The sequence below is a fragment of the Pseudonaja textilis genome, chromosome 1 (genome assembly GCF_049901715.1).
Source record: "Pseudonaja textilis isolate UNSWEBS1 chromosome 1, rPseTex1.2, whole genome shotgun sequence".
NCBI classification, from domain to species: domain Eukaryota; kingdom Metazoa; phylum Chordata; class Lepidosauria; order Squamata; family Elapidae; genus Pseudonaja; species Pseudonaja textilis.
In genome coordinates, this window is record NC_141990.1 from 99,906,857 (window position 1) to 99,934,412 (window position 27,556).

A 27,556-nucleotide genomic window follows, 5' to 3' on the forward strand; every position below is an offset into this window, starting at 1 on the left:
TGATCTTGGGATTCCGAGATTTTCTCGGGTTGCAAACACTCATGTAAATTCCTTTTTTCTCTCCCAGCTTCCCACACGTTCCAATCATACCTGTGCCCTCCTCTCTTAGAATTAGAATTCTTTATTGGCCAAGTGTGATTGGACACACAAGGAATTCGTTGGTGCAAATGCTCTCAGTATATATAAAAGATACCTTCATCAAGAGTCAAGAATCATAAGGTACAACACTTAATGATAGTCATAGAGTACAATAAGCAATCAAATTATACTAGGAAACAGTCAATATAAATTATAAGGACACAAGCAACAAAGTTAAAGTCATACAGTCACAAGTGGGAGGGGATGGGTGATAAGGTGTGATGAGAAGATTAATAGTAGTGCAGACTTTGTAAATATTTGGACAGTATTGAAGGAATTATTTGTTTAGCAGTGATGGCTTTTGGGAAAAAACTGTTCTTGTGTCTAGTTGTTCTGGTGTGCAGCGCTCTATAGTGTCATTTTGAGGGAAGGAGTTGAAACAGTTTATGTCCGGGATGTGAGGGGTTGGTAAATATTTTTACAGCCCTCTTTTTGACTTGTGCAGTAAACAGGTCCTCGATTGAAGGCAGGTGGGTAGTAATTGTTTTTTCTGCAGTCCTAATTATCCTCTGAAGTCTGTGTCTGTCCTGTTGGTTGCAGAACCGAACCAGACAGTTATAGAGGTGCAGATGAAAGACTCAATATTTCCTCTGTAGAACTGTATCAGCAGCTCCTTGGGCAGTTTGAGCTTTCTGAGTTGGCGCAGAAAGAACATTCTTTGTTGTGCTTTTTTGATGACGTTTTTGATGTTAGGTGTCCATTTTAGGTCTTGTGATATAATAGAACCTAGAAATTTGAAGGTCTCTACTGTTGATACTGTGTTGTCTAGCATTGTAAGAGGTGGTAGTATGGGAAGGTTTCTTCTAAAGTCTACCACCATTTCTACATTTTTGAGTGTGTTCAGTTGCAGATTGTTCCGGTTACACCATGAAGCAAGTTGTACAACCTCCTGTCTGTATGCAGTTTCGTCGTTATCTCAGATGAGACCAATCACTGTTGTGTCATCTGCAAACTTCAGTATTTTAACAGATGGATCATTTGAGATGCAGTCATTGGTATATAGGGAGATGAGAAGTGGAAAAAGCACACGGCCTTGGAGGGGCCCTGTGCTAATTGTACAGGTATCAGATGTGATTCTGCCTAGCTTCACCTGCTGCTTCCTGTCTGTTAGGAAGCTTATGATCCATGGTTAGCTTGTCAAGTTGCAAGCGGGAAGATGCGCTTTGCAAATCAACCTTGACAGTATCTCTGCATATTCTAAAGCATCCTTCAGATTTAATATGCTGCCCTGACCTAGATCATGCCCCATCACCCTGATCAATTTTACACCAACAAAGGTTGCCCACCCGTATGCTGCATTAACTCTGAACAAGCCATATATGCTACTCTCAGTCTGCAGGGAACCTACAGATAATGAACCTCATCATCAGAAATCACATAGGTATATGTTAAGCTTTTGATAGACTTACAATGCCTATTTGGAACATGCAGTCGGGTGATCCAAAGCCATGTCCTTCTCATTAACATCACTTCATCACCATCATGACCCTCAAAAGGCAAATAAAAACTTAAATTTTAAAAAAATGTGGTCTGATGACCAGAAAAAAATGCTCACCTCTCCTTCATAGAAAACAACCTTTTTCTTTTTAGATGCAAGCTAAGAAAAAGCTACAAGCAGAGTGATTTGTCTTTATTTTTCCAGTGGCCTTCTGATATTAAGGCTCTGCGGTTTTTAACTCTCAATAGAGAAATAAAACAATAAAAATTGAATCAGTGTTTGCCTTCTGTGGCATAATTTCGAATGAAGTATGTGTCAGAATGTCCTTTGAGATTGTTTTAGAAATTCAGCAGGATTCATATAATGTGAAATGTCAACATATAGAATGCCCATAGTGAGGGATTTCAGTGGATAAAATTGGGGAAAAAAATCAAAAGTCTGGATCTGGGATTGAAAGACTGAACACATTTATAATGTCACCAGGTATGAAAAATGACCAACAATATGGAGAAAACTGAAAAATCAATGATGGCACAAGATTTTGTCCATACATTATAAGTATCTTTTTGCCTATTTAAAATGAGAAAGCTCATTTTCACTTTCTCATGTATCCTTTGCTAATTCCGATATTTTAGCTATTACTTTCCCTATTACAAATGCTTTTAAATATATACATATATTTTAACTCAGAATTATATCATGAAATCTGGAATATGAAAAAAACAACAAGAGTACCCATTTTCTAACTGAATTAATAGTTTTATTTAAAAATGGATAACAAACAAAATTCTTTGCTGTCTATTGTTGTATTATACAATATATATCTTATTTCAAAAAGTCTCTTCAGATTATGATTGTACAAAAAACTTCCTGATGATGGCTCTATTTGTCGATCTTCTGTGCAATTGATTTGTCAGCATGATTGATAACAAGATGAGAATGTGTGTGATTTAGGAGAGGTGTGTTTTTATCTAAATATTGTCTTTCTGGTCATACCAAAATACATAAGATCGCATTTTGTCTTGTGGTTGTCCTGAGAAACTTGCAAGCAGGGTAGTAATGTCAAGCAACATCATGTTTATCCATGCTATTTATTATTTATAAATTATATTGATGCCAAGCCCTCCTATATATTTATAATCCAGATGGCTATCCAAAACAATAGCATTAAGTTTGCAGTCCTAAACATTTCAAGAGAGCAACTTAGCACCTAGAGCAGGGCTGTTAAACTCCCGGCCCATCATGCACTGGCCACGCCCACATCCAGTTTAGTGAAGGGGAACAAAGTCCCGACATGTCACATGATGCCGCTGTGTTGACGTGAGTTTGACACCCCTGACCCCTCACCCCTGCTCTTCAGATCTCAAAGACATAGCCTTTGAGTTAGTCTTGATTTCTGCCAACTATGTGGTCGATTCCCTGCAATTTTCCTGAGATTTCAGAATTAGTTTGCCATTGCTTCCTTCTAAGGGTTGAGAGTAAGTGAGTGACTGACCCAAGTGCACTCAGCTGGCTCTGGGCCTAAGACAGAACTAGAACCTGGCATCTGGCAGCAGGCTCTATGGCAGTGGTCTTTTGCATAATTCATTACAAGACATGTGCAAAATCCTTGAGATAGCTAAGACTGAATCTGCCTGCAAAATATATATTTCCCATAACTATGGTATTGCTAGTTAATGATGGGAAACAATGAGAACTCAAGCTACTATGGTTTACCAACCAATGCTTTATGGCCTTAGTTGCATCTGGATGATTGGGTTTCTCTACCAAGCACGGCTTAGCATAGGTGAAGCAAAGCAGCGTTCATAGGGATGTTGCCAAAGAGAAATTTGATTTTACCACTTCTGTTTTTACTACCAATAGCATCTGATAATATTTTCTCAAGAGAATCTATATGTAGCTTGTGGTTGAACTGCAGAGGCCTTGGGGTTCTCTGAGCTTGGTTGTTCGCTTGCATACACTCCATTTCCTGACAATGTGCTAGAGCACTGATGAGATTACTAATCGGGTAAGAAAATTTCTGCAAGTGAACAAGCAAGTCCAGACAACATCAAGGACACCATTGAATGCTGTTCCAAAGCAGGTTTTTTCTGAATGATTTATTTTAGAATAAACTAACATGAACACAATTTAAATACAAAGAACCAGATATAGCCATGTTATCGAAAGCAGCATAAAGTACAATAGAATGCAATTTCTCTTGATAATTTAAACTTGAATAATTTCTGCTTAACTGACATCCAGTTTTGGCATATAGGATCTTAGGAAGGAAAGAGAAAGTAACAATTGGTGACAATAACTAACTTGAAAAGCACACCTTAAGGTCACAGATATGTTAACTGAATATTTTAACTCAATTTGTGATTAACCAGTGTGAGGTTAAAAACCAACACTTTCATTGAAAACACAACTGCTGAAAAAGGTTAAAAATACAGAATCTTTAAACACTTGGGGGCACAGATGGTGCTCAGTAGGTTCTGACCAGTTGTGGAGAACCAGCAAATACCATCTCTGACTGGCCCTGCCCCCATCTATTCTCTGCCTCTTGAGTTCCAGCTGATCGGCTGGGTCTTCTTTTGTTGCACTGCACAGAATGGAGCTGGAAAGCAGGTCAGTGGAGTGGAGAGGGAACGGGATTTTGCAGTAACCTTCCCCTGAAGTGCTATGGGAATGGAGATTTTATAGTATCCTTCCTCTGTCACGCCCACCAAGCCATGCCCACCAAGCCAAGCCCACAGAACCAGTAGTAAAAATTTTTGAATCCCACCACTGTTTGGGGGGTGTATGTGAAGAGCAAATGGATAGAGGATGTCCTGGCAAATTGACATGGGATGCTTGAGCACTTGTTAGGTGTCCTGTTTCTGTAGAGGTCTTCAATTCCAACCTCTGGAGCTGTCCGATTCTAGTAGAAGGCAAGTTTATGGCTTGATTGTTCTCGCTGAGAATAACTCTATACCAAAAGAAAATCAATCAATTGTAGCAATTGATAGGATGAGAAGATGGAATTCCCCTGTACTTGTTGCATTGTTTCTTGTCACTTTTCCATTCAATGGAAGAGATCAATAATAACATTCTTCTGTGGGTCAACTGGTACACTCATACCGGTATTATACAAATGACATAGCCACATCATGAGCTGTATGTTATTGTTTTTCTTCTTACACCATCTCCAGTTACAACAGGGTATCAAACTCAAGGCCCATGAGCCAGATCCATCTTGCAGGATGCTTAGATCTGGCCCACGGGGCTGCCCTGGAAACAGCGAAGGACTGGCCAGTGGTGCTTCTGCCAGCAAAAAAGGAGTTCCATTTTCTCTGGTAGAGGACTTGGGACACCACAGGTACTCACAACACAAGTGACATCTTGCTGGCCACGCCCAACCTGGCCACGCCACCCTATCCTCCCTCAAGGTCAAATACAACCCTTGATGCGGCCCTTAATGAAATTGAATTTAACACCCCTCAGTTACACCCCTTACCATTTTCAGCATTTTTATAGCATTTGTGACTTTCTGTTCATCCGTTTTTTTAGGAGGTATACAAAAGCTACGAATAGCACAAAGAGCCATGGAAAGATGCATGCTCAGCACTACAAGACAAGGCAGAAAGACTTGCACATGGATTAGAGAACTAACAAAAGTATACGATATCATCATGACAGTAAAAGAATTGAAATAGAAATGGGCTGGTCACATAGCAAGAAGAACTGATGGCAGGTGGAGCATGGTAGTCATAGAATGGATCCCATTTGATAAAAAGTGTCCACCAAAGAGATCTAAACCAAGATGGATTGATGACATCAGCAAATATTGTGGGCAAAAGGAAGCTCAGGACTGTATTGATTGGAAACATGTGCAAGAGGCCTTCATCCTGCAGTGGATAGGCTAAAATGATGATGACCTAACATTTATAACACACATTTCAATTCCGCATGATCATCCCCCTTCAACAATCTGAATAAAAGCTACACCATTTCCCGGCATGTATGTATCAACTCTATTCTACAAAATTAATCTACCCAATTTAGAGTTGTTAGGAGTTGGGAAATGTGCACGTTTAATAAATCATAATCAGGCTACTTAATCCATATCCTTTCTATTACTTTCACAAATATACAACATATTCATTCAGTGTTAGACTGTATAATTAAATGAGGAATATGGAACTGAATATTAATGTATTAAAGACCAAGAATTTGACAGGGAAAATGGAACAAACAATTTCAACTTACACATAAATGATGAATAACTAGAGGAAGTAGATAAATCTTTGTACATTGGCAGAATGTTTATTGAAGGTGGAGAAATGGAAGAATTATTAAAATGTACAAATGCTAATTAAAAGTTACATGGTCTGTTGCTTAAAAAAAAGGAGTAAAAATGGTTGAATAGGATTTGGGAGAGAGAGCCAGTTTGGTGTAGTTATTAAGACCCTGGACGAGAAACATGGAGATTGTTAGTTCTAGTTTCACCTTAGACCCAAAGTCAGCTGGCCACTCATTCCCTCTCAGCCCTAAAAAGTAGGGCCTAGTCTGTTATCTGTATCTCATCAATAGTAGCCTAGCCCAATCCTAAAATGATTCTTAAACCTTCCTTCCTGACAGATGAAAGCATTTCCAGGCTTAGATTCTGAGCTTCCCTCAGATCTGTGGCTCCATGAACACTTCCCATTGTTGTCCTCCTAGTCACATGTCATCTTGCTTTAATGTATACCATACATTTGGTAGGAGACACACAATATTGATTGACGCTTTCTTTTGATTGGCACTTCTACCACTGAGTAAACGTAGAAACTTCATCACTGTTGAGCTGACACAAGGAGAATAATGGTTCTCTATTTCCAACAAGGTTTGCCACATTTGGATGTGGTGTTTGGAGTGGCTTAGAAAATTAAGAATACAAAAGGATTATGGTAGAAAAGTTTATAATAGAGCAACAAATGAAAGTGAACAGATGACAGGTGACCTAATTAGAATCAAGTTAGTTCTATAGTAAATAATCCTAGAAAAACACACCATTATACTGCTTTTTTAAAAAAATCAAGGGAACAGAAAAATATTATCTAAAAGAAGGTGTGGAAATTTGTCATATACAGATAAATTATTCTTTGACCCCTAACCATTACTGGATTACTAAAGCTTGGTACATGGAGCTTTTGTTCTGGCTTTATTATATTATATCTTCAAGCTTTCCCTGACAAATTATGAAAATGAAATTTAAATGTTATTTTTAAATTTTGGGTCAGGTAAGGCAATGATGATCATATGCTCCTTCCTGAGAACCCAATCAAAATGTCATTGGGTTTCATAGCTTCTCTGAATATTCTGGCTGATTCTAAGAGGCAGATTAATTAGTTTAATCTCTTCCTCAATCAGAGAATAAAAATCTTCACTACAATCTCTGCAACTCAAATATGAAACATCTATAATCGGCATTCATTGAACAGTAATGTTTTGTTCATGCCATAGTTCAGTTACCAAACCTGTTTGTCAAACTTGCCCTGAATAATATGCCAAAATGAACTGAGTGGGCTAGTTTAGTCTAGTCGTTAAGGCACCAGGGCAGAAAACAGGAGATTGTGAGTTCTAATCCTGACTTGGGCACCCAGTGATTGGCTGACTTTGTGCAACTCACTGTCCCTTAGCCCAACCCACTTCAAACAATTGTTGTTGTGGGGAAAATGAAAGGAAAGTACTAGATATATGCACCACCTTGGGTTATTTGCAGAAGATAATAATAATTTGTTTAATTTCCTGCCTTTCTTATTTTTACAAATAACTCAGGGCAGCAAACATATCCGACATAGCTTCCTGTTCCTGTTTTCCCCATAACAACCAGTCAATTCCTTTAGTTTGTCTTATTAAATACTTATTAAAGTTTATAAATAAAAAAATAAAAAACTAACAAAAACTACTGAAGATATGAATATTGGAAAAATAAAAAATACAAGACGATTGAGAGAGAGAAAGGGACAACTTTGGCGGAATTTTCAAATAGACTGGGAAGTCAAGCAAGGGCCAAGCTTGGAGTCCTTACATTACTATAAATGCCGTAAGCATGACCTCCCACAGAATCCATGAAACCTTATCTGGTTGTTCCCAGGAGAAGGCAAACCAGTTTGGTAAGATTCTTGTAACATAGGTGATAAACAATAAAATTTCAGCTTGAGGCTATTTACAAATGGTTCTGGTTGCTTGTGCCTGATATGACTCCCTTTGCCTTCCAGATAAGTATAAGCAATTACAGTAATGTAATATCTTTTTTTGGTAGTTCAATAATATCTTCCCATATCTCATCACTTATCAATATCAAAGTATACTTTAAAAAATATTTCAGTCCTAATCAGCAAAAGAGCTATCAGGAATAGTAACTATATATTTTAATCTTCAATCAAATAAATCCATTTTTTAATCCAATTTATCTTTTTCTAAACTATTAAACAAAAAAATTATCTCCCTATTTATAAACTATTCTTTAAAGCAGGGGTGTCAAAGTCAAGGCCCTTGGGCCAGATCCGGCCCGCGGGCTGCTTAGATCTGGCCCACAGGGCTACCCTGGAAACAGTGAAGGGGAAATGGAGCTCACAAGGGCAGCATGAGCCCCCACCCGAGCTCTGTTTTCAGTGGCAGTGGGTTGCAGGCGGCCGCCGCAGCCAAAAATAGAGCTCAGGAGCCTGTTTTTGCTGGTGGAGCAGTCGTGCCACCACAGGCACCCCCCAACATAAGTAATGTCATGCTGGCCATTCCCACCCTGGTCACGCCCATCCCAGCCCCCGAGGTCAAATACAACCCTAATGCAGCCCGCAATCAAATTGAGTTTGACACCTCTGCTTTAAAGCCTTTCAACCCTGGTCAAAAAGAAATCCAATTAATATCTACAAGAAACCACAGTGATACATTTTAATCCTGATCAGATACATTCACTTTATAAATCTTCTGTTTTCTTTTTCAAAGGATAATATTTAATCCCATCAAATAACATCCCAGAAATTGATTTGTTATCATTTTTTGTCTTCTTTTAGGAATAGATTGAATAATTTCTCTTTGTCTACTCTTAGGAACAGTTTGATTAGTTGAACAACTTCTTTTTATAAACCCAACAGGAAAGGCCTTCCAAGTTTTTATTCTGATTTATTATTTGTATGACTATTTAATTTTAATTTTATTTCTAAAATAAATACAAACTTCAACAGAAAAAAGAGAAACAAAAAAGCAAAAACTAAAGAAGACAAAAAGTGCATTAAAAAACCATACATATATATTGCCCCCCCCAGTTGAATATTGATACATTTCAACAATATACTCCCGCCCTTGCAAAACAGGTGTACAATTTATAAGTTTCTATAGCTCTATTTGCTAAGCTAATTTGACCTAGCATCTATTTACTTTAAAAAGTTAACAGGTAAAGCCAACAACACTACTACATTTCAAAGCCCTCTATTAACAATCTATGGTAATGCAGTGTTTAGAATGCAGTAGTGCAGGGTAATTCTGCTGACTGCCGGCTGCCAATAGTTTGGTAGCTCGATTCTCACCGGCTCAAGGTTGACTCAGTCTTCCATCCTTCCAAGATCAGTAAAATAAGGACCCATATTGTTGGGGGCAATATGTTCTGTAAACCACTTAGAGAAGGCTGTAAAACACTGTGAAAATGGTATATAAGTCTAAATGCTATTGCTATTGCCATTATTGTATTTCACATGCAGAAAGTCCACAACGGCTTCTAATCTACCATAAACCACTGCAATCATTATCTTTGATCAGTCCAGGATCAAGTATCTTCAATAGGTCCTTAATAACAAAAGTTTTTCTTTAAATTATTGGGGTCTTTTCCAACAATTGCATCTCATTCCTCAAAGTCATAATTCTCTGTTGTATCTCCACAGCACTTACTGTTCTGTAGTTTTTCATACAAGTTGAACCACATCTCTTTAACAGTTGTCTTCTGATTGAGTATAATAAATCTATTCCACAATCTCCATCAGTTTCCTTAAGAAAGTGAAGTTCACTGCTGATGCATATAGTGCCATTTCTAAGCCTTTTAAATTCATACCATTCAGCTTTCTTCAACAAACATTATTCAGTTTACCTTCGGAACAGCTTCCTCTCAGAAGTTGTGGGAGCGCCATCACTTGAGACTTTCAAGAAGAGATTGGGCTGCCATCTGTCAGAAATGGTGTAGGGTCTCCTGCTTGGGCAGGGGGTTGGACTAGATGACCTACAAGGTCCCTTCCAACTCTGTTAATTAACAATCTCTGCAACAAAGATTTTTTGTAACAAACAATACAAACTGTAACAAACCTGCAATTTTTTGAAGGCTTCTAAGAAGGCTTTGACATTAAATTGATCTGTCTCGTCTTTCTTTTATATCTCTTTTTGTGGACATTATAAAGAGTATATAATGTATAATGTTAATCCTTAATTTGTTTTTAATCCTTAATTTGGATTTTTAATATAATCCAAATTTCTTTCACAACAAAATGTAGATAACTTTTCTCAAAAACAAAAGAAGATGTTCCATAACAAAATGTTTGCAGAAAAAGTTCAGATATTTCCCATGATAGAAAGTAAATAAAAAAAGAAAATTGTCATCTTTTCAGAGGAAAAAAAAGGAGACCGGAAATATGTAGAAAAGCAAAATAAAGCAAACAAAGTTCTTTTAAAAACTAGTAAAATTTCAAATCCTTGCAGTACATTGATGAAGATGTAAATCAAATCAGATCATTTTCACTACCAAGGAGAAAAGTCTTTATGCTGTTGCCTTCCACGCAGCAAAAATCAAAGTGTTTCCTGACTCCAAAGCAAAGCAATAAAAAATGGTAAAAAGTTCACAGTCCAGCAAGAGGGTATAAAATCAATCAGTGTTCAGAGAATGAATTAAAAATGTAGGTCAAAAGCAAAAAGAAAAAAGGAAAGGAAAAAAAGTTCAAAACATGATATTGAAAACTGCACACCTAAAAAAAAAAAAATCAAATGGTAACGGGAAAAACTAGAGACCCAATTGTCTAGTCGCTCTTATTGATAATTGCAATCATCTAGCTTTCCCTTCCCAGGCAAGCACACAGTCATCAGTTGCTCCAATTCAAATCTGGGGAGATGTTCCCAAAGAGCTCACGTTGGCAGCAAAAGCAGTTGCTTGTCGGCATGAGAAAAATTCATCCTGTCACTTGGTGTGCCATTTTCTGGAGAATCCTGACACTTAATCCTCTTTAATTGTTAAAACATCAGCTGGTTCCCTTTGTAAATCAATTTTGCCAGATTTAGCATGTTTTTTTTCCTTATCGCTTTTGTAATGCAGCATTTTTTTAAAAATCAAATCAGTCACTCTCTGTTTTATCCAATACAATTCGTTGCGTTCTATATCGTCTGCTTTAATATCAAGCCATCTTGTAAGCAACTTTTCAGTAAATTGTTTCCAAGCTGCACTAATTTCCTCTATGGCCAGACAGTGTTGCTTCATTGTATTAATGGGTCTGATAAAGGAGAATATTTGTAACTTACCCAAACTAAGTAATATAATCCATCAGTGCTAGTAAGGAGTGGGGTTTGTTCTCAATTTATATTCCAATGGCTTGCCCTTTCAGTGTTAGTACGGAATCGTCTTAGTGGTTCTTTGGTTGGCTGTTTACCGTTAGTTTGTATGGCAGCTCCTTGATTGGGATATTGTTTATTTTTTTATTTTTGGTCTGAACTTTGTGTTAATTATTGTTGCTATTATTACTGTAGGTTGGTATTATTAATAGAGAACAGATATTTCATAGATTACCTCACACACATCACACTCTACTTTAGAAGACAATGTAGAGTAAACAATTATATCTGGTGCACAATCCCTATAAAGATTCATATTGATACAAGTAAGCCTCAGATGATGACCACTCATTCAGTGACCATTCAAAATTTAATGAATGAGGGGACTTACAGTGGTCCCATGGTCATATGATTGTGATTCAAAGACAACAGAAACTGACATCCATCTCTGAACAATTTGAAGGCCTTCATAATAGATGGTAACAAAATTGTCTTGTGCCATGCCTACTGCGCTTGTTTCAGTGAAGACCGTGGGGGATTGGATCTGCAAGAGGTGCTGTCACAGAAACACAAATGGTAGAATCTCCTGTTTGCAATGCACAAAAAATGCTAAGCATTCCTTTTATTTTCTAATCAATTGGACCTAATGAAGATGAGGACAGTAAATTAGAAACTATGGGGTCCTTGGTGCTCTCTGAGCTGATTGCATGTTTGCAGATATTTCATTATCCACTTTCTTTATATAAAACCCCACTCTACTTTATCAAATAAAAATTACCCTTACCCTGACCTCTAATAGAAAAGTTTTAAAAATTACTTTATAGCGGACATGTTTTTAGATCTTTTTAGGCATGTTGCTGGGATTTTGGCCATGTATAAAAGTTGAAGTTCAGTTTAATTTGACGGCAACTTTTCACTCTTTATGTCAAAGTGTGCACATGAATTTACTTACGGATGTCTATATAAGTGTGTACATATACAGTATGTGTGTGCGCTTATATTTGTACGTAATACTGCTTATCAAAATCTTTAATATTCTCAATCCTTCTCAAAGGTTATATTCAGCTTTTTCAAACTAATTATTCACACTTGAAGTTACTTGTATTAGTATCACAAAGCCATTAAAGATAAGTCATCTGTCTACTTTGGACTTATGGGAGAAAAAAATACATATAAGAGGCATTCAAGGTACTAACTTTCCTAGGCAAGATCTATCTAAGATTTCAGCATCGTTACATTTAGAGGAGATGAGTACTGGCATTTTTTTCATAGGTATCTATTCCTAATATACTCTCGGTATAGGAAGATGTCATCTTTTCCCAAAGGCTGCATAATACCCTTGCTTGCTTGGATGTGAGCATGAAAAATCTCAATAGATTTCCTGTCCACTTTAGGTGGCTGGACTTCGTAAATGTTGTCTTGGGAGAAAGCAGAGATGGGTGTTCTGTGAAAAGTAAATAAAGTAAAATAAATGTTAAACTCAGGAGAAATTTCAAGAGATAAGATAGAAATTCGAATCAGAGATTTCCTTTAATAGATATCAACAATACCATACAAAGGCTTCTCTTTCTTAATTATTCACATAGCAATATATAAAAAAGTGTGTGACATATGCCATAATGTTTTACTGTCCCTGTGGTATCTATTTTGTGACATTATTGAAGATTTTTTAACGCTTCCTCTGTCCAAAATATCTGCTACTAAACTGTAGCTCACAAAACTTCAGCATACAGAAAAGAAGGAAAGGATGTAGTCAGACAACCTGAAAAAATTTATTCCTAATGAAATGGAAGGATACACCACAACACTTTTCAGGAGTCTTCTGGCTGCTACAGCCTCTCATGGCCCTGGAACATAATATGCTGGTTGATTGGTTGGTCAGTCTATCGGTTATTAATTAATTTAGTTAGTTAGTAATCAGAGGGAAACATTCTTATATGATCTGTTTAATGGATTGCAAGGTTGGCAGTACTTCACTAATAATCTAATTTAATTAAACTTCCTCAAAATTTAGCAGTAATACTAGCTGCTAACTTATCTGCTTCCCTATTTTTGGCTACAATTTATGGTGGTCTCTTAAGGAACTGATATCTGTGCTGGCTATGCTTATTTTATTTTATTTATCTTGATTTTATTTTTAGTGCTACCCTATTTCCATGTCACTTGATGTTACTGAAGTCTGACAAATGATCAGTATTATTTCATTTCACTGTTCAGTAGAAGTGTAGGTGTTGGAATGAGACTGTAGAGACTAGTTCATATTGCTGCTTCACCATGGAACTCAATGAGGTTACTTTGGAGCAGGAATTTACTCTCACCCCAATCAACTTAAGTATTATTATGTAGTTAAAATAAATAGAAACCTCTATACACAGTAGTGAGCTGTAGAAGAAAGGTGGGACATCTAAAAGACAAACATTGTCATAATAAAAGTAATGGTATAAAAACTAATTGGGCACCTATTGTTCTGCTTATGCAACTACTTCAGTCAATAGAAGAGGGACAGGTAAACCTTCCTTCTTTGCCACCCCTGCCATTACTAAAAATTGACTCTGAAGGCTTAGGGACTAGTTAAAACCAATTTTGGTAAAAGGAGCATGCATAGGAAGATAAATTATCTTTTGTAAGTTGAGCAAAGGTATTTCTCATCTTCTTTTCTAAAATCCCGCATTCCTCATCTTTCATGGTTGATTTGTTAACAACGTTAACATGGCAGATATCTCTTTTCTACTTTTCAGTCAATCTATTCTGGGACTTTCATTTCCATGCAGCATTCTACTATATTTCATCTGTTTCATTACTGTGATCATGTGATGTCCTACCCTGGCTCTATGATAGCTTTGCTGTGATCCCACATGTAGGCCAAACTCTCTTAACAGTCTGCTTTCCTATTAGGTTTCTATTCTTACATTTCAGTACACAATATATTATTAATTTTACTCTTCTGATTCCACCGTTCAAAAGACTTCAAAAGATTCTGCTTTTCGTCCTTGACATTCTGAATATTAGGAACTGCCTAATGACGCCACCTATTACTTTACTATTCCATAGGTCCATTTCGTGAAGACACTACAAATTTTTAATGTTCAAAATAAACTGGAAGACAAGAACTTAGCTTTGTGCAGAGTCTTTATATATTGTCTTACAAAGTAAAAGTATAAATTATAATTCTGTTCCTCCAAGGAATACAGTGTGACCAGTGGCGGGATTCAATTTTTTTACTACCAGTTCTGTGGCCATAGCTTGGTGGGCGTGGCAGGGAAAGGATACTGTAAAATCTCCAATCAGAGGTGGTATTTGCCGGTTCTCCAAACTACTCAAAATTTCCACTACCGGTTCTCTAGAACTGGTCAGAACCTGCTGAATACCACCTCTGAGTGTTACTTTTTAAAAAGTATCATTTTAATGTTTACTAGTTATTTTGTTAAATACAAAAAAGACCAGGATCCAATCTGGGTTGATTAGCGGGACTAGAAGTTTTGCCTTCCGAGCTTTCAAACTCATACTGGAGCCCATCTTCAGGCAACTTCTCTCTAGCCTAGGCAGCAGTTGGCTACAGAGAAGTTCTCTAAAGATGGATTCCAGTATGAGTCCACAAGCTTGGAAGACAAAACCTCTGGTCCCAGTGACTGACCCAGATGGGATTCTGCAACATTATCTTGGAACACGTATATTCCTTCCTTCATGACAAAAAAGACCATACTAATTGAAATAACAACCACCACCACCACCATCCTTACCGGGAAATGCCAGAGTCGAAAAAAAAGAAGTGGAAAAAAACACAAAATATCGCAATCTGGCCATTGAAACTACGCGATTATGAGTGAAACATATAAGTGATACTCACTGTCATCATGGCACTTGGTACCATATCCAAGAATTTTACAAAATACATCAAGAAAATGCAACTTCATGCAATAAGACCAGTGGAACTGCAAAAAACTGCTCTACTCGGAACATTGTACATTTTAAGAAAATACTTGGTCAATACCTAGGATGCTGGCAGCAACTCGTATCAACCATCAGTGCCAGTCAATAATATTTGTGATACATTTTTAAATGTTCAGTTGACTGAGTTTCATGTTTAATGAAATGATGATGACGATGATGATGATGATGATGATGATCGGAACATAGTGCATCGTAAGAAAATACTTGGTTGATACCTACGATGCTGGCAGCAACCCAGATCAACCATTAGCACCAGTCAATTATATTTGTTATACATTTTTAAAAGTTCAGTTGACTGAGTTTCATGTTTAATGAATAAAAGAGATAATAATAATCTGCACAGCTCATCCTTAACTATGAATGAGAAAAAGAACTTTTCAAACATTGGATTGAGCACTCCATACTTACAAATTTATAACTCCACCTAAGTTTTTAGGAGAGAAAGTTTGGGAACTTTTTTCTTGCTTCTGTTGACTCTGTCCCAACTGAACAAACCTATGAACAGAGACAAAACAAGCACACTGGGAAACGTACTGTCTGAAATAATGAAAATAATATGTTTCTTGCAGACTTTGTAAGAGTCATACATCAGTAAGGGACATCAAGTTCCATTAAGGGCAGCTTGAAGATACAATATATTTTCCTTGAAGTTAATTTGTGAGTGAGTAATGCAGGAGTTGAAATACTGTTAGGCTAGTGTAGTTACATTTGAGGGTCTTCATAACTTTCTTTTAACTAAAAGCCAAATACATTTTATTCAAAGGGTCACAGAGTAAATAAAGACAACCTTTTACTATTAACATGCTAATGTACAAAGGCAAGACTTTATTTATTAGATCTATAATCCATGCACGCAGTATATATCTTTCATGCAGAAATATATATGTGTTCTTTCCCTAGATTTTATCTATTGAGAATGAGAGAGTTGGCAAAGTCTTTATGTGAATACCATCTAGTCAATTCACTTGTTGAACTAGACTTAATGCTCAAAAGCTTATATATTGCTCAATAATTGGTTCCAATGAGGCCTATTATCGAGCAGGCTAAAGAATACCATAGTCTAGCTGTTACAGCATCAGGCTTAAAAGAATACCATACCATGCTGTTACAGCATCATATAAAATACCAGCATTAGCAGAAAGGTGCAATAGCTATTAGAATCTTTCTTATTCTGTTCCATACATTACTGTGAAATCCAGACAATGGAGATTTGCTCTTAATAAGAAGAAAACATGGACAAGGTGAGTGATGTGCCATGCAATAGATGGCAGAGCTTAGTATCACTTGGAAGGCTTTTAAAGTCAGAGCTAAAGTGGCTAGCATCTTGTATTTAAGACTGTGGAAATTTAGATTAAATTTAAAATTATATTTAGTAATGCAGCTAATTGTGTGATCTATCTTGTTTTATACCGCTGTTTCAAATTTAAAAAAGGTTAAGAATGAAGATAACTACCACCCATACTTCTTACTTCCAGATTTTCTTGGAGATGAAGAGATTTTTTAAAAAAGATATATGAGTTTATTTTAGAGATACACAATTAAACAACCTCTTAATTATCTATACCCAGTAACCTAAGCAAAATAAGCAATCTGTGAATTCTCTCACTGAGGTGAGTAGCATACTTCTGGTTGAAACATGTCCATTTTCTTTGTTGTTGTTTTTTCAAATATTTAGGATTGCTTTCTTTTAGCATTAGCAAGATAATAATAATAAAAAAACCCTACCTTGTATATATGCTGAGATCATCTTCTGAAGGAGATTCTGAAAGATTAATTCCATATACATCTTTGGTAGGTTGCACTACATTCTGAAACAAAGCAAGATAAAATCTTAGGGGCGATATGTCTTAGATTGTAAGTTTACTCAAATATTTCAAGAAATACAATTTAAAAAGCAGCAATACCCAACCCCCTTCTCCAAGAAAACAATTAAACACAATAAAACCACTAGCAAAGCAGAGACACAAGTGCTTCCCAAGGAAGTGTAGAAAGTTAGCACCCACCCCTCTCTTAAAAGAATGAAATAATCTAGGAAATATTAAAAAAAAGTGGAAGTTATGGAGGGGGCTATCCCACCTGAGAAGCAGCTGAAACGCTTCCACGGTTCCTGCTGCTCCTGCCGCTGTTATTGGAGATGGCGCTGGTGAGAGAGGGACAGCTGCAGCTCGGCCTGTGCGCTTGGAATGCAGGAACAGGCTGTGCACTGGGACTTTTGCAAACTTGCAGAGCCCAAGGCTGGAGCACCAAGGGAAGCATGCAGCAGAGATGCTCGCTTGGCTCTTCTCACGCCCACCCAGCCGCTTGGGATTAAACCAAAATGCAGCACTCAGAGCTCCCAGGTACCTCAAAATCTTTTTTTTCCCTGTTGTTACAGGGATGGGGGAAAAGCGGGAGCGACTCAGATGCTGTTGTTGGAGACGGCGCTGGCAAGAGAGGTGTCAGCACCGGTGGGAACCGTGGAAGCTACGGAGGCCTGAGAAGTGGCTGAAATGCTGCCAGACATCCACGCCGACGCCTCCTGCCTGCTGACCCGGGTAAGGGATCGGTAAGGGAGCCCTCCGTGCTCCACCATGGTGTTAGGAGCGGCTGGTGGTGAGGCGTAGCTGCCCGCAGGGCACTCCTAATGGCAAGTTCCCCCCGCCTTCTCCCCCCAATTTCGCATGTTTTAAACTAGGCCTACATTTGGGAGGAGGGGTTTAATTTCATTTTATGCCTAGAAAACATGCTGGGTCTTCCTATTGGGGGGGGCGTATTATTGGAGAAACACGGTACTTAATAATCCATATCACCACAGCTGCAAGGTTAGCTTGTGCCCAAAGATGGAAAGGTAATTAAATGCCAGACAAGATGGACATAATTAGAAAAATTTGGATGTGCACCAAAATGGATAAATTAACTCAAGAATTAAAAAATAAGACCAAATCTGATTATTATAAAATTTGGGAGAAGTTTTACCACTGGTTGAAAAAAGGAAGGAACAAGAATATTAAAGATGTCTAAAGTTTTATGTATATATGTAAATTTGTATTATTTTCTATATTTATTACTTAATGATATAAGACAATCAGGTATGTCAGGAGGTATGTAGTACATTCATTGTTGTTTTAAAATGTCTTATTTTTTTGTATGTTTAATATTTTTTTTAAAAAAAAAACAATTCTCTAATACAACTATTGGGTGTAACTGTACTGCGAAGCTCCTGCTCACCGAACCGGTTGTTACACCAGTTGAATCACACCACTAGTCTAACCAAACCAGTATATAGTGGTGCTAATACTTCACATCAGCAGTTTGTTGAACTGGTTGTTGGAAGAAATCATTAGGGCAGAGAACCGGTTGTTATATTATTTGAATCCCACCACTGCATGATCTTCATACTATTTCTCTGTAGATTCAGCCTTGACTGCATTGGCTTTTCTGGCAGCTGCAGCACACTGCTGGCTAATACTTAAGTGGTTGTTCACTAGGAATCTTAGATCTCTCTCAGTTACTGTTCTTTGTTTACTGTAGAAGAAGCTACAATTAGTGCTTGCATGAGACAAGTTATCTAGACATTGGTACTACAGTACACTGTATCTTACTCCCTATTGAGACAGTATTTGAACATTTTGATGTCAGAAAACAAAAACAAGAGCTTCTTTACTCCATTTCACACACAAACACTTATTTCTATCTTTGCAACAGAGCAACATCTTCCAACACACCTGAAAGATAACTTTCACAGGGAGAAACCCAAATACTTCTGAAAAACCCTAAGAAGTCTGAGATCATTACAAACAAGCAAATGAGGATAGAACATGTCCAATTATGCAGGTAATTCTGAAATGCATCAGAAGAGAAGAAAATTAATAATAGAATCTCAGGTATGGGAGAAATGCAATATTGAATCATACATGATTAGCTATCTAAAACCTTTCATAGAAGTGCACTGCATTTCAACATTCTGATGCTGGTTCTTCTTTTTTAAAAAAGAGGGATTTTTTCCCCCACATGCTAGAAGGAAAATAGACTAGGCTACTTGGGAATTTTAGGATCTCTGAACAGAGATAAATGATCTGAAGTTAAAATGTCGTAGACACCTGCTTTTGGGAAAAAACACTTGTGTCTCCAAATATTATACAGGAAAATTAGATGCTACATCTGAGATTTCTAATACTTGTACTGATTTTCAAAAGAAATTGTCATTTTTTAAAGTAAGTATAAATTGGTTGCAATGTTACAGTACAGTGCATGTGTCAACACTACGAGTGTTAACATTACCCAAATTATTTTGTGGGACTGTTTTACGTTTTTAAATTACTGGAACAATTATTTTCATTACGTTTCTTTGTCTCTTGCATGTTCCCATAAGCTCGCTGTGACTCATTTTTTCTTCAGATACAAGTATGAAGGGCAGAGAAGATGAGCCAGCAAGGTTAATTTTGTACCATGCTGTCAGGAACACATAGGTGCTTAAGTGAGAAAGAAATGGCCAGAGTTCATGGCAAGCCAACAGACAAGCAGGCAAGGGAACAAAGATCTGAGTTCAGGATGTAACGTTTCAGGATTATGTAGGGAAAAATGTAATGAAATAAGTGTATCTTATGCATTTTCTTAATAGTGTCTCCAGGCCATAAAATGTGCAGTGAAATGCCTTCACAAAGAAAAGTAGAAAAGGAAACAGAAATGTGAAAACAGAAAATTGAAATGAAATAAGAAATAACTAGAAACTATATTTCAGAGGTATAATGTTACAGTGAATGAAAAAGAATAGATATGGATAAGCAGAAACGGGATATGTAATGTATCAATTTATAAGAAACCTTTTCTTCATTTATATGTGTAAGCAATACTTCAATCCACAAAAGCTCTAAATAACACATTAGTGCTGTTCCTTTTTTTCTTTTTTTTCTGATCTAGTACTATTCATTAGATATCTACAATCAGTTTTGTTCATATTGGAAATATCTGTAGGACATACATAATCATAAGTGCTTGTTAGCATACATCTCTGTGACTGCTGGTTCCTATCTGAACAATCAGCTTATAATTCTAATTCTTCATGGGTTTTTTTTCTTCAGTAGTGTGTGTAATCATAAAACTGGGTGAAGGATAGATTTTCAAACTACAACTGTGTTCTCTAGATAGCTCCAGCCAAAAACATCTTCATTTTGCTTCTCACCAACACATGTAATTTTAAACAAACCATGGTCAGTTAATTTGCTAGCCCTGCTGCTAGGGGTGAGGAAAGAGTGGCATACAGAACATTAGGGCTCTTTAAGTGTAACATGATATACTTCTATCAATGGTCAGGATTCCAGAAAAAAGGGGAAAGATTATCAACACAAAGTATTTACTATTACTCAATTTAGAGTACTTCCAGTAATTAGCAATGTATCAAGACTAGTGACAGAAAAGAACCTTGCAACCTTTTTTATGGTCTCAAGAGTAATGGCCTCAGACAAAAGAATAAAATCTTCCTCTAGATTATCTAGGCATCCACCTAGAAACAAAGTAGTGATTTTGGGACAAAGATTGGAGTAAAAGAAATTAAGGGGCACAGCTCATTAACACACATTGCCATCTAATTTCCCCAACTTCAGTAAGGGATAGCAACTCAGCTTTGGGGATGCTATTATACTTCCTCTTCAAAGGAACTTAGGATAAAGAACTAAAAATGGGCAATACTTCAGATAATTTTTGATGTTGTGTATAAGAAGGATCCCGCAAATAATCTGCAATAAAACATTTCCCATTAATTCTCAATTTATGCAATTATAGCCATGCAAAATCAAAGAAGGTAAAAGATCAGCAGTGAGAAAGAGTCTATGTGTGCATATTCAAATGCACACCTCCAAAGAGATCATATGTTTTTTCCAGATGAAGGAACTAAAATATTTAATATTCCATGGATCTCAGAATATTATGCTACATACCCCACTAAACCTCCTCTTTGGCATCTAAAAGAGAGAATAAACCTTCAAATTTAAATGTATTCAAATTAATTTATAAATAAATAAATTTATAAATAAATAAAGTAAATAAAATAATAAATATACTAAATTTAAATATTTAGATATTAGATGAAACCTATATTTGAAGCTACTGCTGTCCCACCTGAAAACAATCAGGAGGTGTGCTTTCTCCACTTCTCTTCTCCCTATATACAATGACTTCATCTCAAAACGATCCATTTGTTAAAATACTGAAGTTTGCAGATGATACAACAGTGATTGGTCTCATTCAAGACAACGGTGAATCCGATACAGACAGGAGGTTGTTCAACTTGCCTCGTGGTGTAACCAGAACTATCTGGAACTGAACACACTCAAAAACATAGTTTTTAGTAGTCTTTAGAAGAAACCCTCCGATACTACCACCTCTTACAATACTAGACAACACAGTATCAACAGTAGAGCCCTTCAAATTTCTAGGTTCTATCATATCACAAGACCTAAAATGGACACCTAACATCAAAAACGTCATCAAAAAAGCACAACAAAGAATGTTCTTTCTGCACCAACTCAGAAAGCTTAAACTGCCCAATGAGCTACTGATACAGTTCTACAGAGGAATTATTGAGTCTTTCATCTGCACCTCTATAACTGTCTGGTTCAACCCAACTGGACAGACAAAGACTTCAGAGGATAATTAACACTGCAGAAAAAACAATTACTATCAACTTGCCTTCAATCGAGGATTTGTATACTGCACAAGTCAAAAAAAGGGCTGTAAAAATATTTACAGACCCCTCACATCCTGGACATAAACTGTTTCAACTCCTTCCCTCAAAATGACACTATAGAGCACTGCACACCAGAACAACTAGACACAAGATCAGTTTTTTCCTGAAAGCCATCACTCTGCTAAACAAATAATTCCCTCAACTCTGTCCAACTATTAACAAAGGCTGCACTACTATTACTATTAATCTTCTCATCACTCCTTATCACCCATCCCCTCCCACTTGTGACTGTATTGACTGTTTCCTAATATGATTTCATTGCTTATTGTACCCTATGACTATGATTAAGTATTGTACCTTATGATTCTTGACTCTTGATGAATGTATCTTTTCTTTTATGTACACCGAGAGCATTTGCACCAAGACAAATTCCTTGTATGTCCAATCACACTTGGCCAATAAAGAATTCTATCTATCTTCTATCTTGAGGGCATCTGCTTAGTATAAGAACATGGTTTGGCCCTGACTTCTTCTCACTAACTACAATTTGAACATATTGTGGCTCTCCAAATTTGGGAATCATAGTATCAGATACTGTTAATCTGATTAATGTAAAATTAAAAGCAAAAATGTTTGGACCTGGAGGCAAACAAGCATCCAGCAGAGGTTAGATGCACAGGTTACAGCTTCCAGATACTCTTCAAGGGTATAGCACATTGTAGTAGTCAATTCAGGAGATGACCAGAGGATGAGTGACGGAGACAAGGGCTCCCAATCTAGGAAAGGCATATAATTCAAAGTTGTACAAAAGCCCTCCTACCTACTATGACTGCCACTTGCTCCTCAAGCAGGAATCATGAGTACAGGAGGATTCCCAGCTTACACACTAAGTCCACCTAGGGCATAGCAACCTCATCCAAGACCAGAGATGTAAACCCCCAGATATACAGGAAACCACCTCCCATACCCATGGGCTTAATTATGGCTCATAGTCCCAATCTGGCCAGTAGTATAAAATTCTTCTTGCATATGATGTTTTGAAAGACAAGGCACATTTTGATCTTTGATTGTCCATACAGTTGTGCTCTGAACTTTTCCTTGTACAATCTTAAATGTCTAAGTTGTGCTGAAACAAAATTGCCAAGATGCCTCATCTTATTGTGTTTACATATCTTCATTAACATCAGCAGATATCGAAGCAGCATAATGGTAGTGAATCAGTTTGCACAAGGGTATCATCTGGCGAAATTAGTATTCCTATTGGAAAATGTAGTATTAAGCTATATTTCTATATTAAGCCAATATTCTATTAATCCATTTTTCACTCCTGGCTGAATTATCTAGTTTAATTTAAAACACTGATACATATCAAGTACTTCACGGTATATTTTCTGCATGAAATCTAATCAGTTGCACAATCCCTTTTAAAATTGCTTTTTAAGTACTCCATCTGCTTTCCGAGGTCCCTCCTCAGTGTTTTTATTTTGGTTTTATCTTGTTGTGATTGCCTTTGTATCTTAGCAAAAAAAATGTCTCTAATGCAGAGAGAAAATCAGATGTGTAAGCCTTCACTACATATTGAATACAAAGCAGAATAGCAGATATAAAACTGTGCCCGTCTTTGTGGCACCCCAATTTCTTACTTCTGTTATTTTGGTATTGTCTCCAGTATCTGATATTTTCACAGGTGTTGAACGCTGAGAGGTAGCACCCTCATCTTCTTTATCAGTTCCAGAATCATCCTCAGAGCTGCTGGACACGGCCTCCTCGCTGGGGGGCGGAGGAGCACTAGCAGCTGTTTTACGTTGCAGTACTGTTTCTTCTCCTCGGTTGCTTTTGTTCCTGAGGAAGGACACAATTGTGAATTCAAAAAAACAGAAACAGAACAAAAGAATTGTTCTTTTCCTTATGTTAATTGGTGCTAGATTTTTTTCCCCTCTTGATATATCATCAGAGTGAAAGCTGCACTTAACCTTTAATTAACATGCCAGAAGTCACACATTTAAAAATAATAGATGGACAAGAACCATATCAAAATCTGATTTAATTTCATTTAAACTTCATTACAAATCAGTTGTTAATGAACTGAAATTAACAGTAGCTTGTTTCTTAACTTGTCTTTTGTTGTGATTAACAACAAAACATGTTTCCAAAGTTTATCAAATGTTAAATTTTGATAAAATTTGGAAACATCTTTATCAATTCACCCAAGGCTTTTTTAGGGGGGTGACTGTCATCCAGATTCTGCACACTTTTGACACATTGGGGATAGGAGTAAAAATATTCAATTTCTTCTTTAAAAAGTTCTATTTCCCTAAACTTAACAATAGCAATATGAACCTGAGGATATCCTAAGTAGGAAAGAACTGTGCTTTATATTAATTGTTAAACCAAATAAATATGAATGGTGGCTGTGGGAAAACATTAATTTAAAACAGAGATTCTGATAAAGGAATGGGAACCCCTGGGACTACTCTCAATCTCTCATCAACACTTTTTTTTACAAAGAGAATATTATTAATAACACTAATCCAAAGGGTAATAAAATATCCAATTTGATCTAGTGGTGTTAGTTGGCAGGGCTCAGAAGGCGGGCCTTTCCTGAGAAGGCCCTGTTTTATGGAATATTCTCCCCTCAGAGATTAGAAAGGTCCCAACTCTGCTGGCCTTTTGTAATGCTTTATGAACTTGGCTCTATACCCAAGCCTAGGGCTCTGAAAGTGTTAAGGGGTCCATCTTTTGACTAACCTATCATTTTTACTATTATACTATTTAGTGATTAATTGTTTTAGCTGCTGTGTATATTTATTTTGGATGTTTTTATTATTCTAAATATTTTAATGCTTTAATCTGTTTTTATATTTTTGGAACTAGAAGTCATTCAGAGGTATTGGTTGAGAAGGGCAGCTATAGAAATGGAATGAATGAATAAAAGAAAGAATAAAATCCAGCTCACAGTTATGATTACTAGAAAGAGAAAAGCTCATAGGATCAAGGGAGAGACCATGTTGTCCTGGCTTGATCTACCTCAAAGAGCTGACAATGGCATATAACATTTGTATCTCAGCTTTTTCAATGTCTTGCATTTCAATGTTTTTCTAATAAACCACTAAAATACTGATGGTTAGTAATATTCTAGGTTAAATAAATAAACCATTCGAACTTGAAAAGTAGGAAGGAGAGACACCACTATCCCTGATATACCTCCAGATTAAGAGATCTGGAACTTTATAGCTGCAGTCATTGCACATAATGCCCCTTTAACAGAAGCTTCATGGATTTCTCCATAAAACATCATACTATGCGATCCTTTAAATTCTGTTAGACTTTCTGTTCCAGCTAAAACTACAGTTTGTTCTACCTCTGGGCCATTTGGCCCTTCGTGTCATCTATGACTTTGACTACACATTTTAATCTGAGGTGCAAAAACATTAGGAAAGAAATACCCACTTAAAATGGCTTTTAATGTTTAGATTATCAAGTAAAACTCTACAAACAAAGGTAAAGAGCAAAGGATGACGTTGTTAGCTGAACTGAGTCATTTGCCAACACTTAAAAGTCCAGCCTAGAAAACAGTAAATTGCAAACTAGTGTAGTAGTTAAATGGCTCCAGATCAAGATCAGAACATTTTGACACTGATATCATTGAAAGAGTAATGCGTCTCTGAACTATTTCAAGAGGAAAAAATGCAATTGATCTATTCTCTATATGAGGCATGATATATTAAGAACAAAATATGACTTTTGATTTTCAGTACAGATAGTCTTATTGATCACTAGCATACAATTACAGTATTTATCTCCTTAAAGACATATAAGAATGTTGCTTTCAGCAAATTGATTTTTAGAGAGTGAGGACAGAGATTAAGAAATGAAACTACCCTTATGTTCCTTTTTAAAAAGGGGATCATTAAAAATAAAAACAAGAACAGAATGTAAAAATTTAAGAAAAAAATCTTGGAAGTACTCAAATGAAGCAGTAGTTAGTTTTGATTCAGTAGTTATAACATGAAAAGTAAAGTCTTTCATCAGGCACATTACAAAATGTTTGAGCAAAACTAGGATAATCAACAGAGTTTGAAGATCTCCCAACACAGAAAACTCTGTACCTTTAGCTGTCACAAGACCATTCACTGCAATTTTTGTATGTATAGTTCTAGATCTGATGTGAATTCTTAAGATTGCTTAATGCACTGTGGGAACAGGTGAACAAAATGTTAACAGTGTTGCAACAGTAAATTTTAATAGGGAAACATATGTGTAGAAGTCATGCTTCTCAATACCACGTATTATGTGAAGGCTCAAACAATTTCTTTGGAAAAGGCAAAGACCCTCGGAACTAGTCTTTTCCTGCAATCCAGCATAGAACCAAGAAGTATGAAGATTATATAAATTTATCCAGTGGTGGGATTCAGTTTTTTTTACTACTGGTTCTGTGGGTGTGGCTTGGTGGGCGTGGCAGGGGAAGGATACTATAAAATCTCCAGTCAGAGGTGGTATTTTCTGGTTCTCCGAACTACTCGAAATTACTGCTACCGGTTCTCCAGAACTTGGTCAGAACCTGCTGAATACCACCTCTGAACTTATCTCAACCTACAGACCTTCACATGTATTGAACTTTAATTACCAAAATTCCATTCCCAATTCAGGCTAAGGAATAAATAAAAATGAATCGAAATGGATGCAATGTTCTTACTCATCTCATTTCAGTTGAATCTGATAGTAGTATGAGTTACTTTTCTAAAACATAACAGAACTAGTACCTCATAGCAACATTGGCAGCAAAATAAGATCTTAAATACATGGAACTAAAGAGAGACATGTTGAATGCAAAATAGATCAGCAAAAAGAAGTATATCATTAGAAATGTAGAAGACTGGAAAATAATCAGAAAAATGAGAGGTACAGAAAATGTAATTAATACTTTGTTTGTTTGTTAAAAAAACCAATAACATTGTTTTCAAAAAAAAAAGAGAAAATGTAATTAATACTATAATCAACTGAACAAGATTCTGCCTTTTTAATTTTAGAAGCTAAATATACTATTATAAATATATTTTATTTATTTTGTGTTCTGACCCAGGTTTCATCAAACTTAATGAAAAACAAATTTATTTTAAAAGTAAAACCTATTTTAATGCAATGCTGGGAATTACTTGCATTCCCAGCCAAAACTAATTATACACAGTTCCTCCAGATAAGAGCATGCTTTTCAGTGCTGTAGAATGCTCCCAAAAAACAGAGGTCCAATTAATTATAACATATACCAACCCCAAAACCCAGAAAAAAAACGACCAGAGTACAGAGCTTCAAGAAAGATTCGGAAATTACTGAACTGCTTTGCTTCTTGCAAAGCTTTCGTAATTAAGGACTGACTTTTATCCCTTATGGGAGAGGCAATCATCTCCCAGCCTTACTCCCAAGTCACCCCTTCTGTTTCAGCTGCTCTCGCCTTCTAGCAGCTCTGCGCACATGTACACTGGGAACAGGTTCCCCTGGATCCTCTGCTTCACTGCTGCCAGACTCCAAAAGCTCCGAAAGCAGCACCCCACTCCCAGATGGTCCTGGCCCCATCCCTGCATTGGACGTAGGACCCTCGTCCAAGTCATCTCCAGACTCCTTGACTGGTTCCCTTTCTTCCTCACTGTCTGACTCCGCCGTCTGCACGGGCTGCCAGAGAACCACAACATTTTGTATGTATAAAAGGTATTACAAAACAAGATTAAGACTAGCATACATTTCTATTTTTGTCCTGGGAAGAAAAAGATCTATTGCTTTAAAATGAACAGATAACTTGCACTCTGTGGATCACAAGCAATCAGAAAGCCTTCTGCAGC

At 36.7% G+C, this 27,556-nt stretch overlaps 1 protein-coding gene across 1 annotated transcript in view; it reads right to left on the bottom strand.

The window, feature by feature from the left end:
* Positions 1-8,691: 8,691 nt before the first annotated feature.
* FIG4 (FIG4 phosphoinositide 5-phosphatase) overlaps positions 8,692-27,556 on the bottom strand; it is a 73,993-nt gene continuing 55,128 nt past the window's right edge. The window contains exons 20-23 of the mRNA XM_026726623.2: positions 23,363-23,561; positions 16,781-16,863; positions 15,464-15,550; positions 8,692-12,548 (exon numbers count right to left, since the gene is read on the bottom strand). Coding sequence (XP_026582408.2) covers positions 12,371-12,548; positions 15,464-15,550; positions 16,781-16,863; positions 23,363-23,561 — 547 coding nt within the window. The 3' untranslated portion in view covers positions 8,692-12,370. The remainder of the gene's footprint in view (positions 12,549-15,463; positions 15,551-16,780; positions 16,864-23,362; positions 23,562-27,556) is intronic.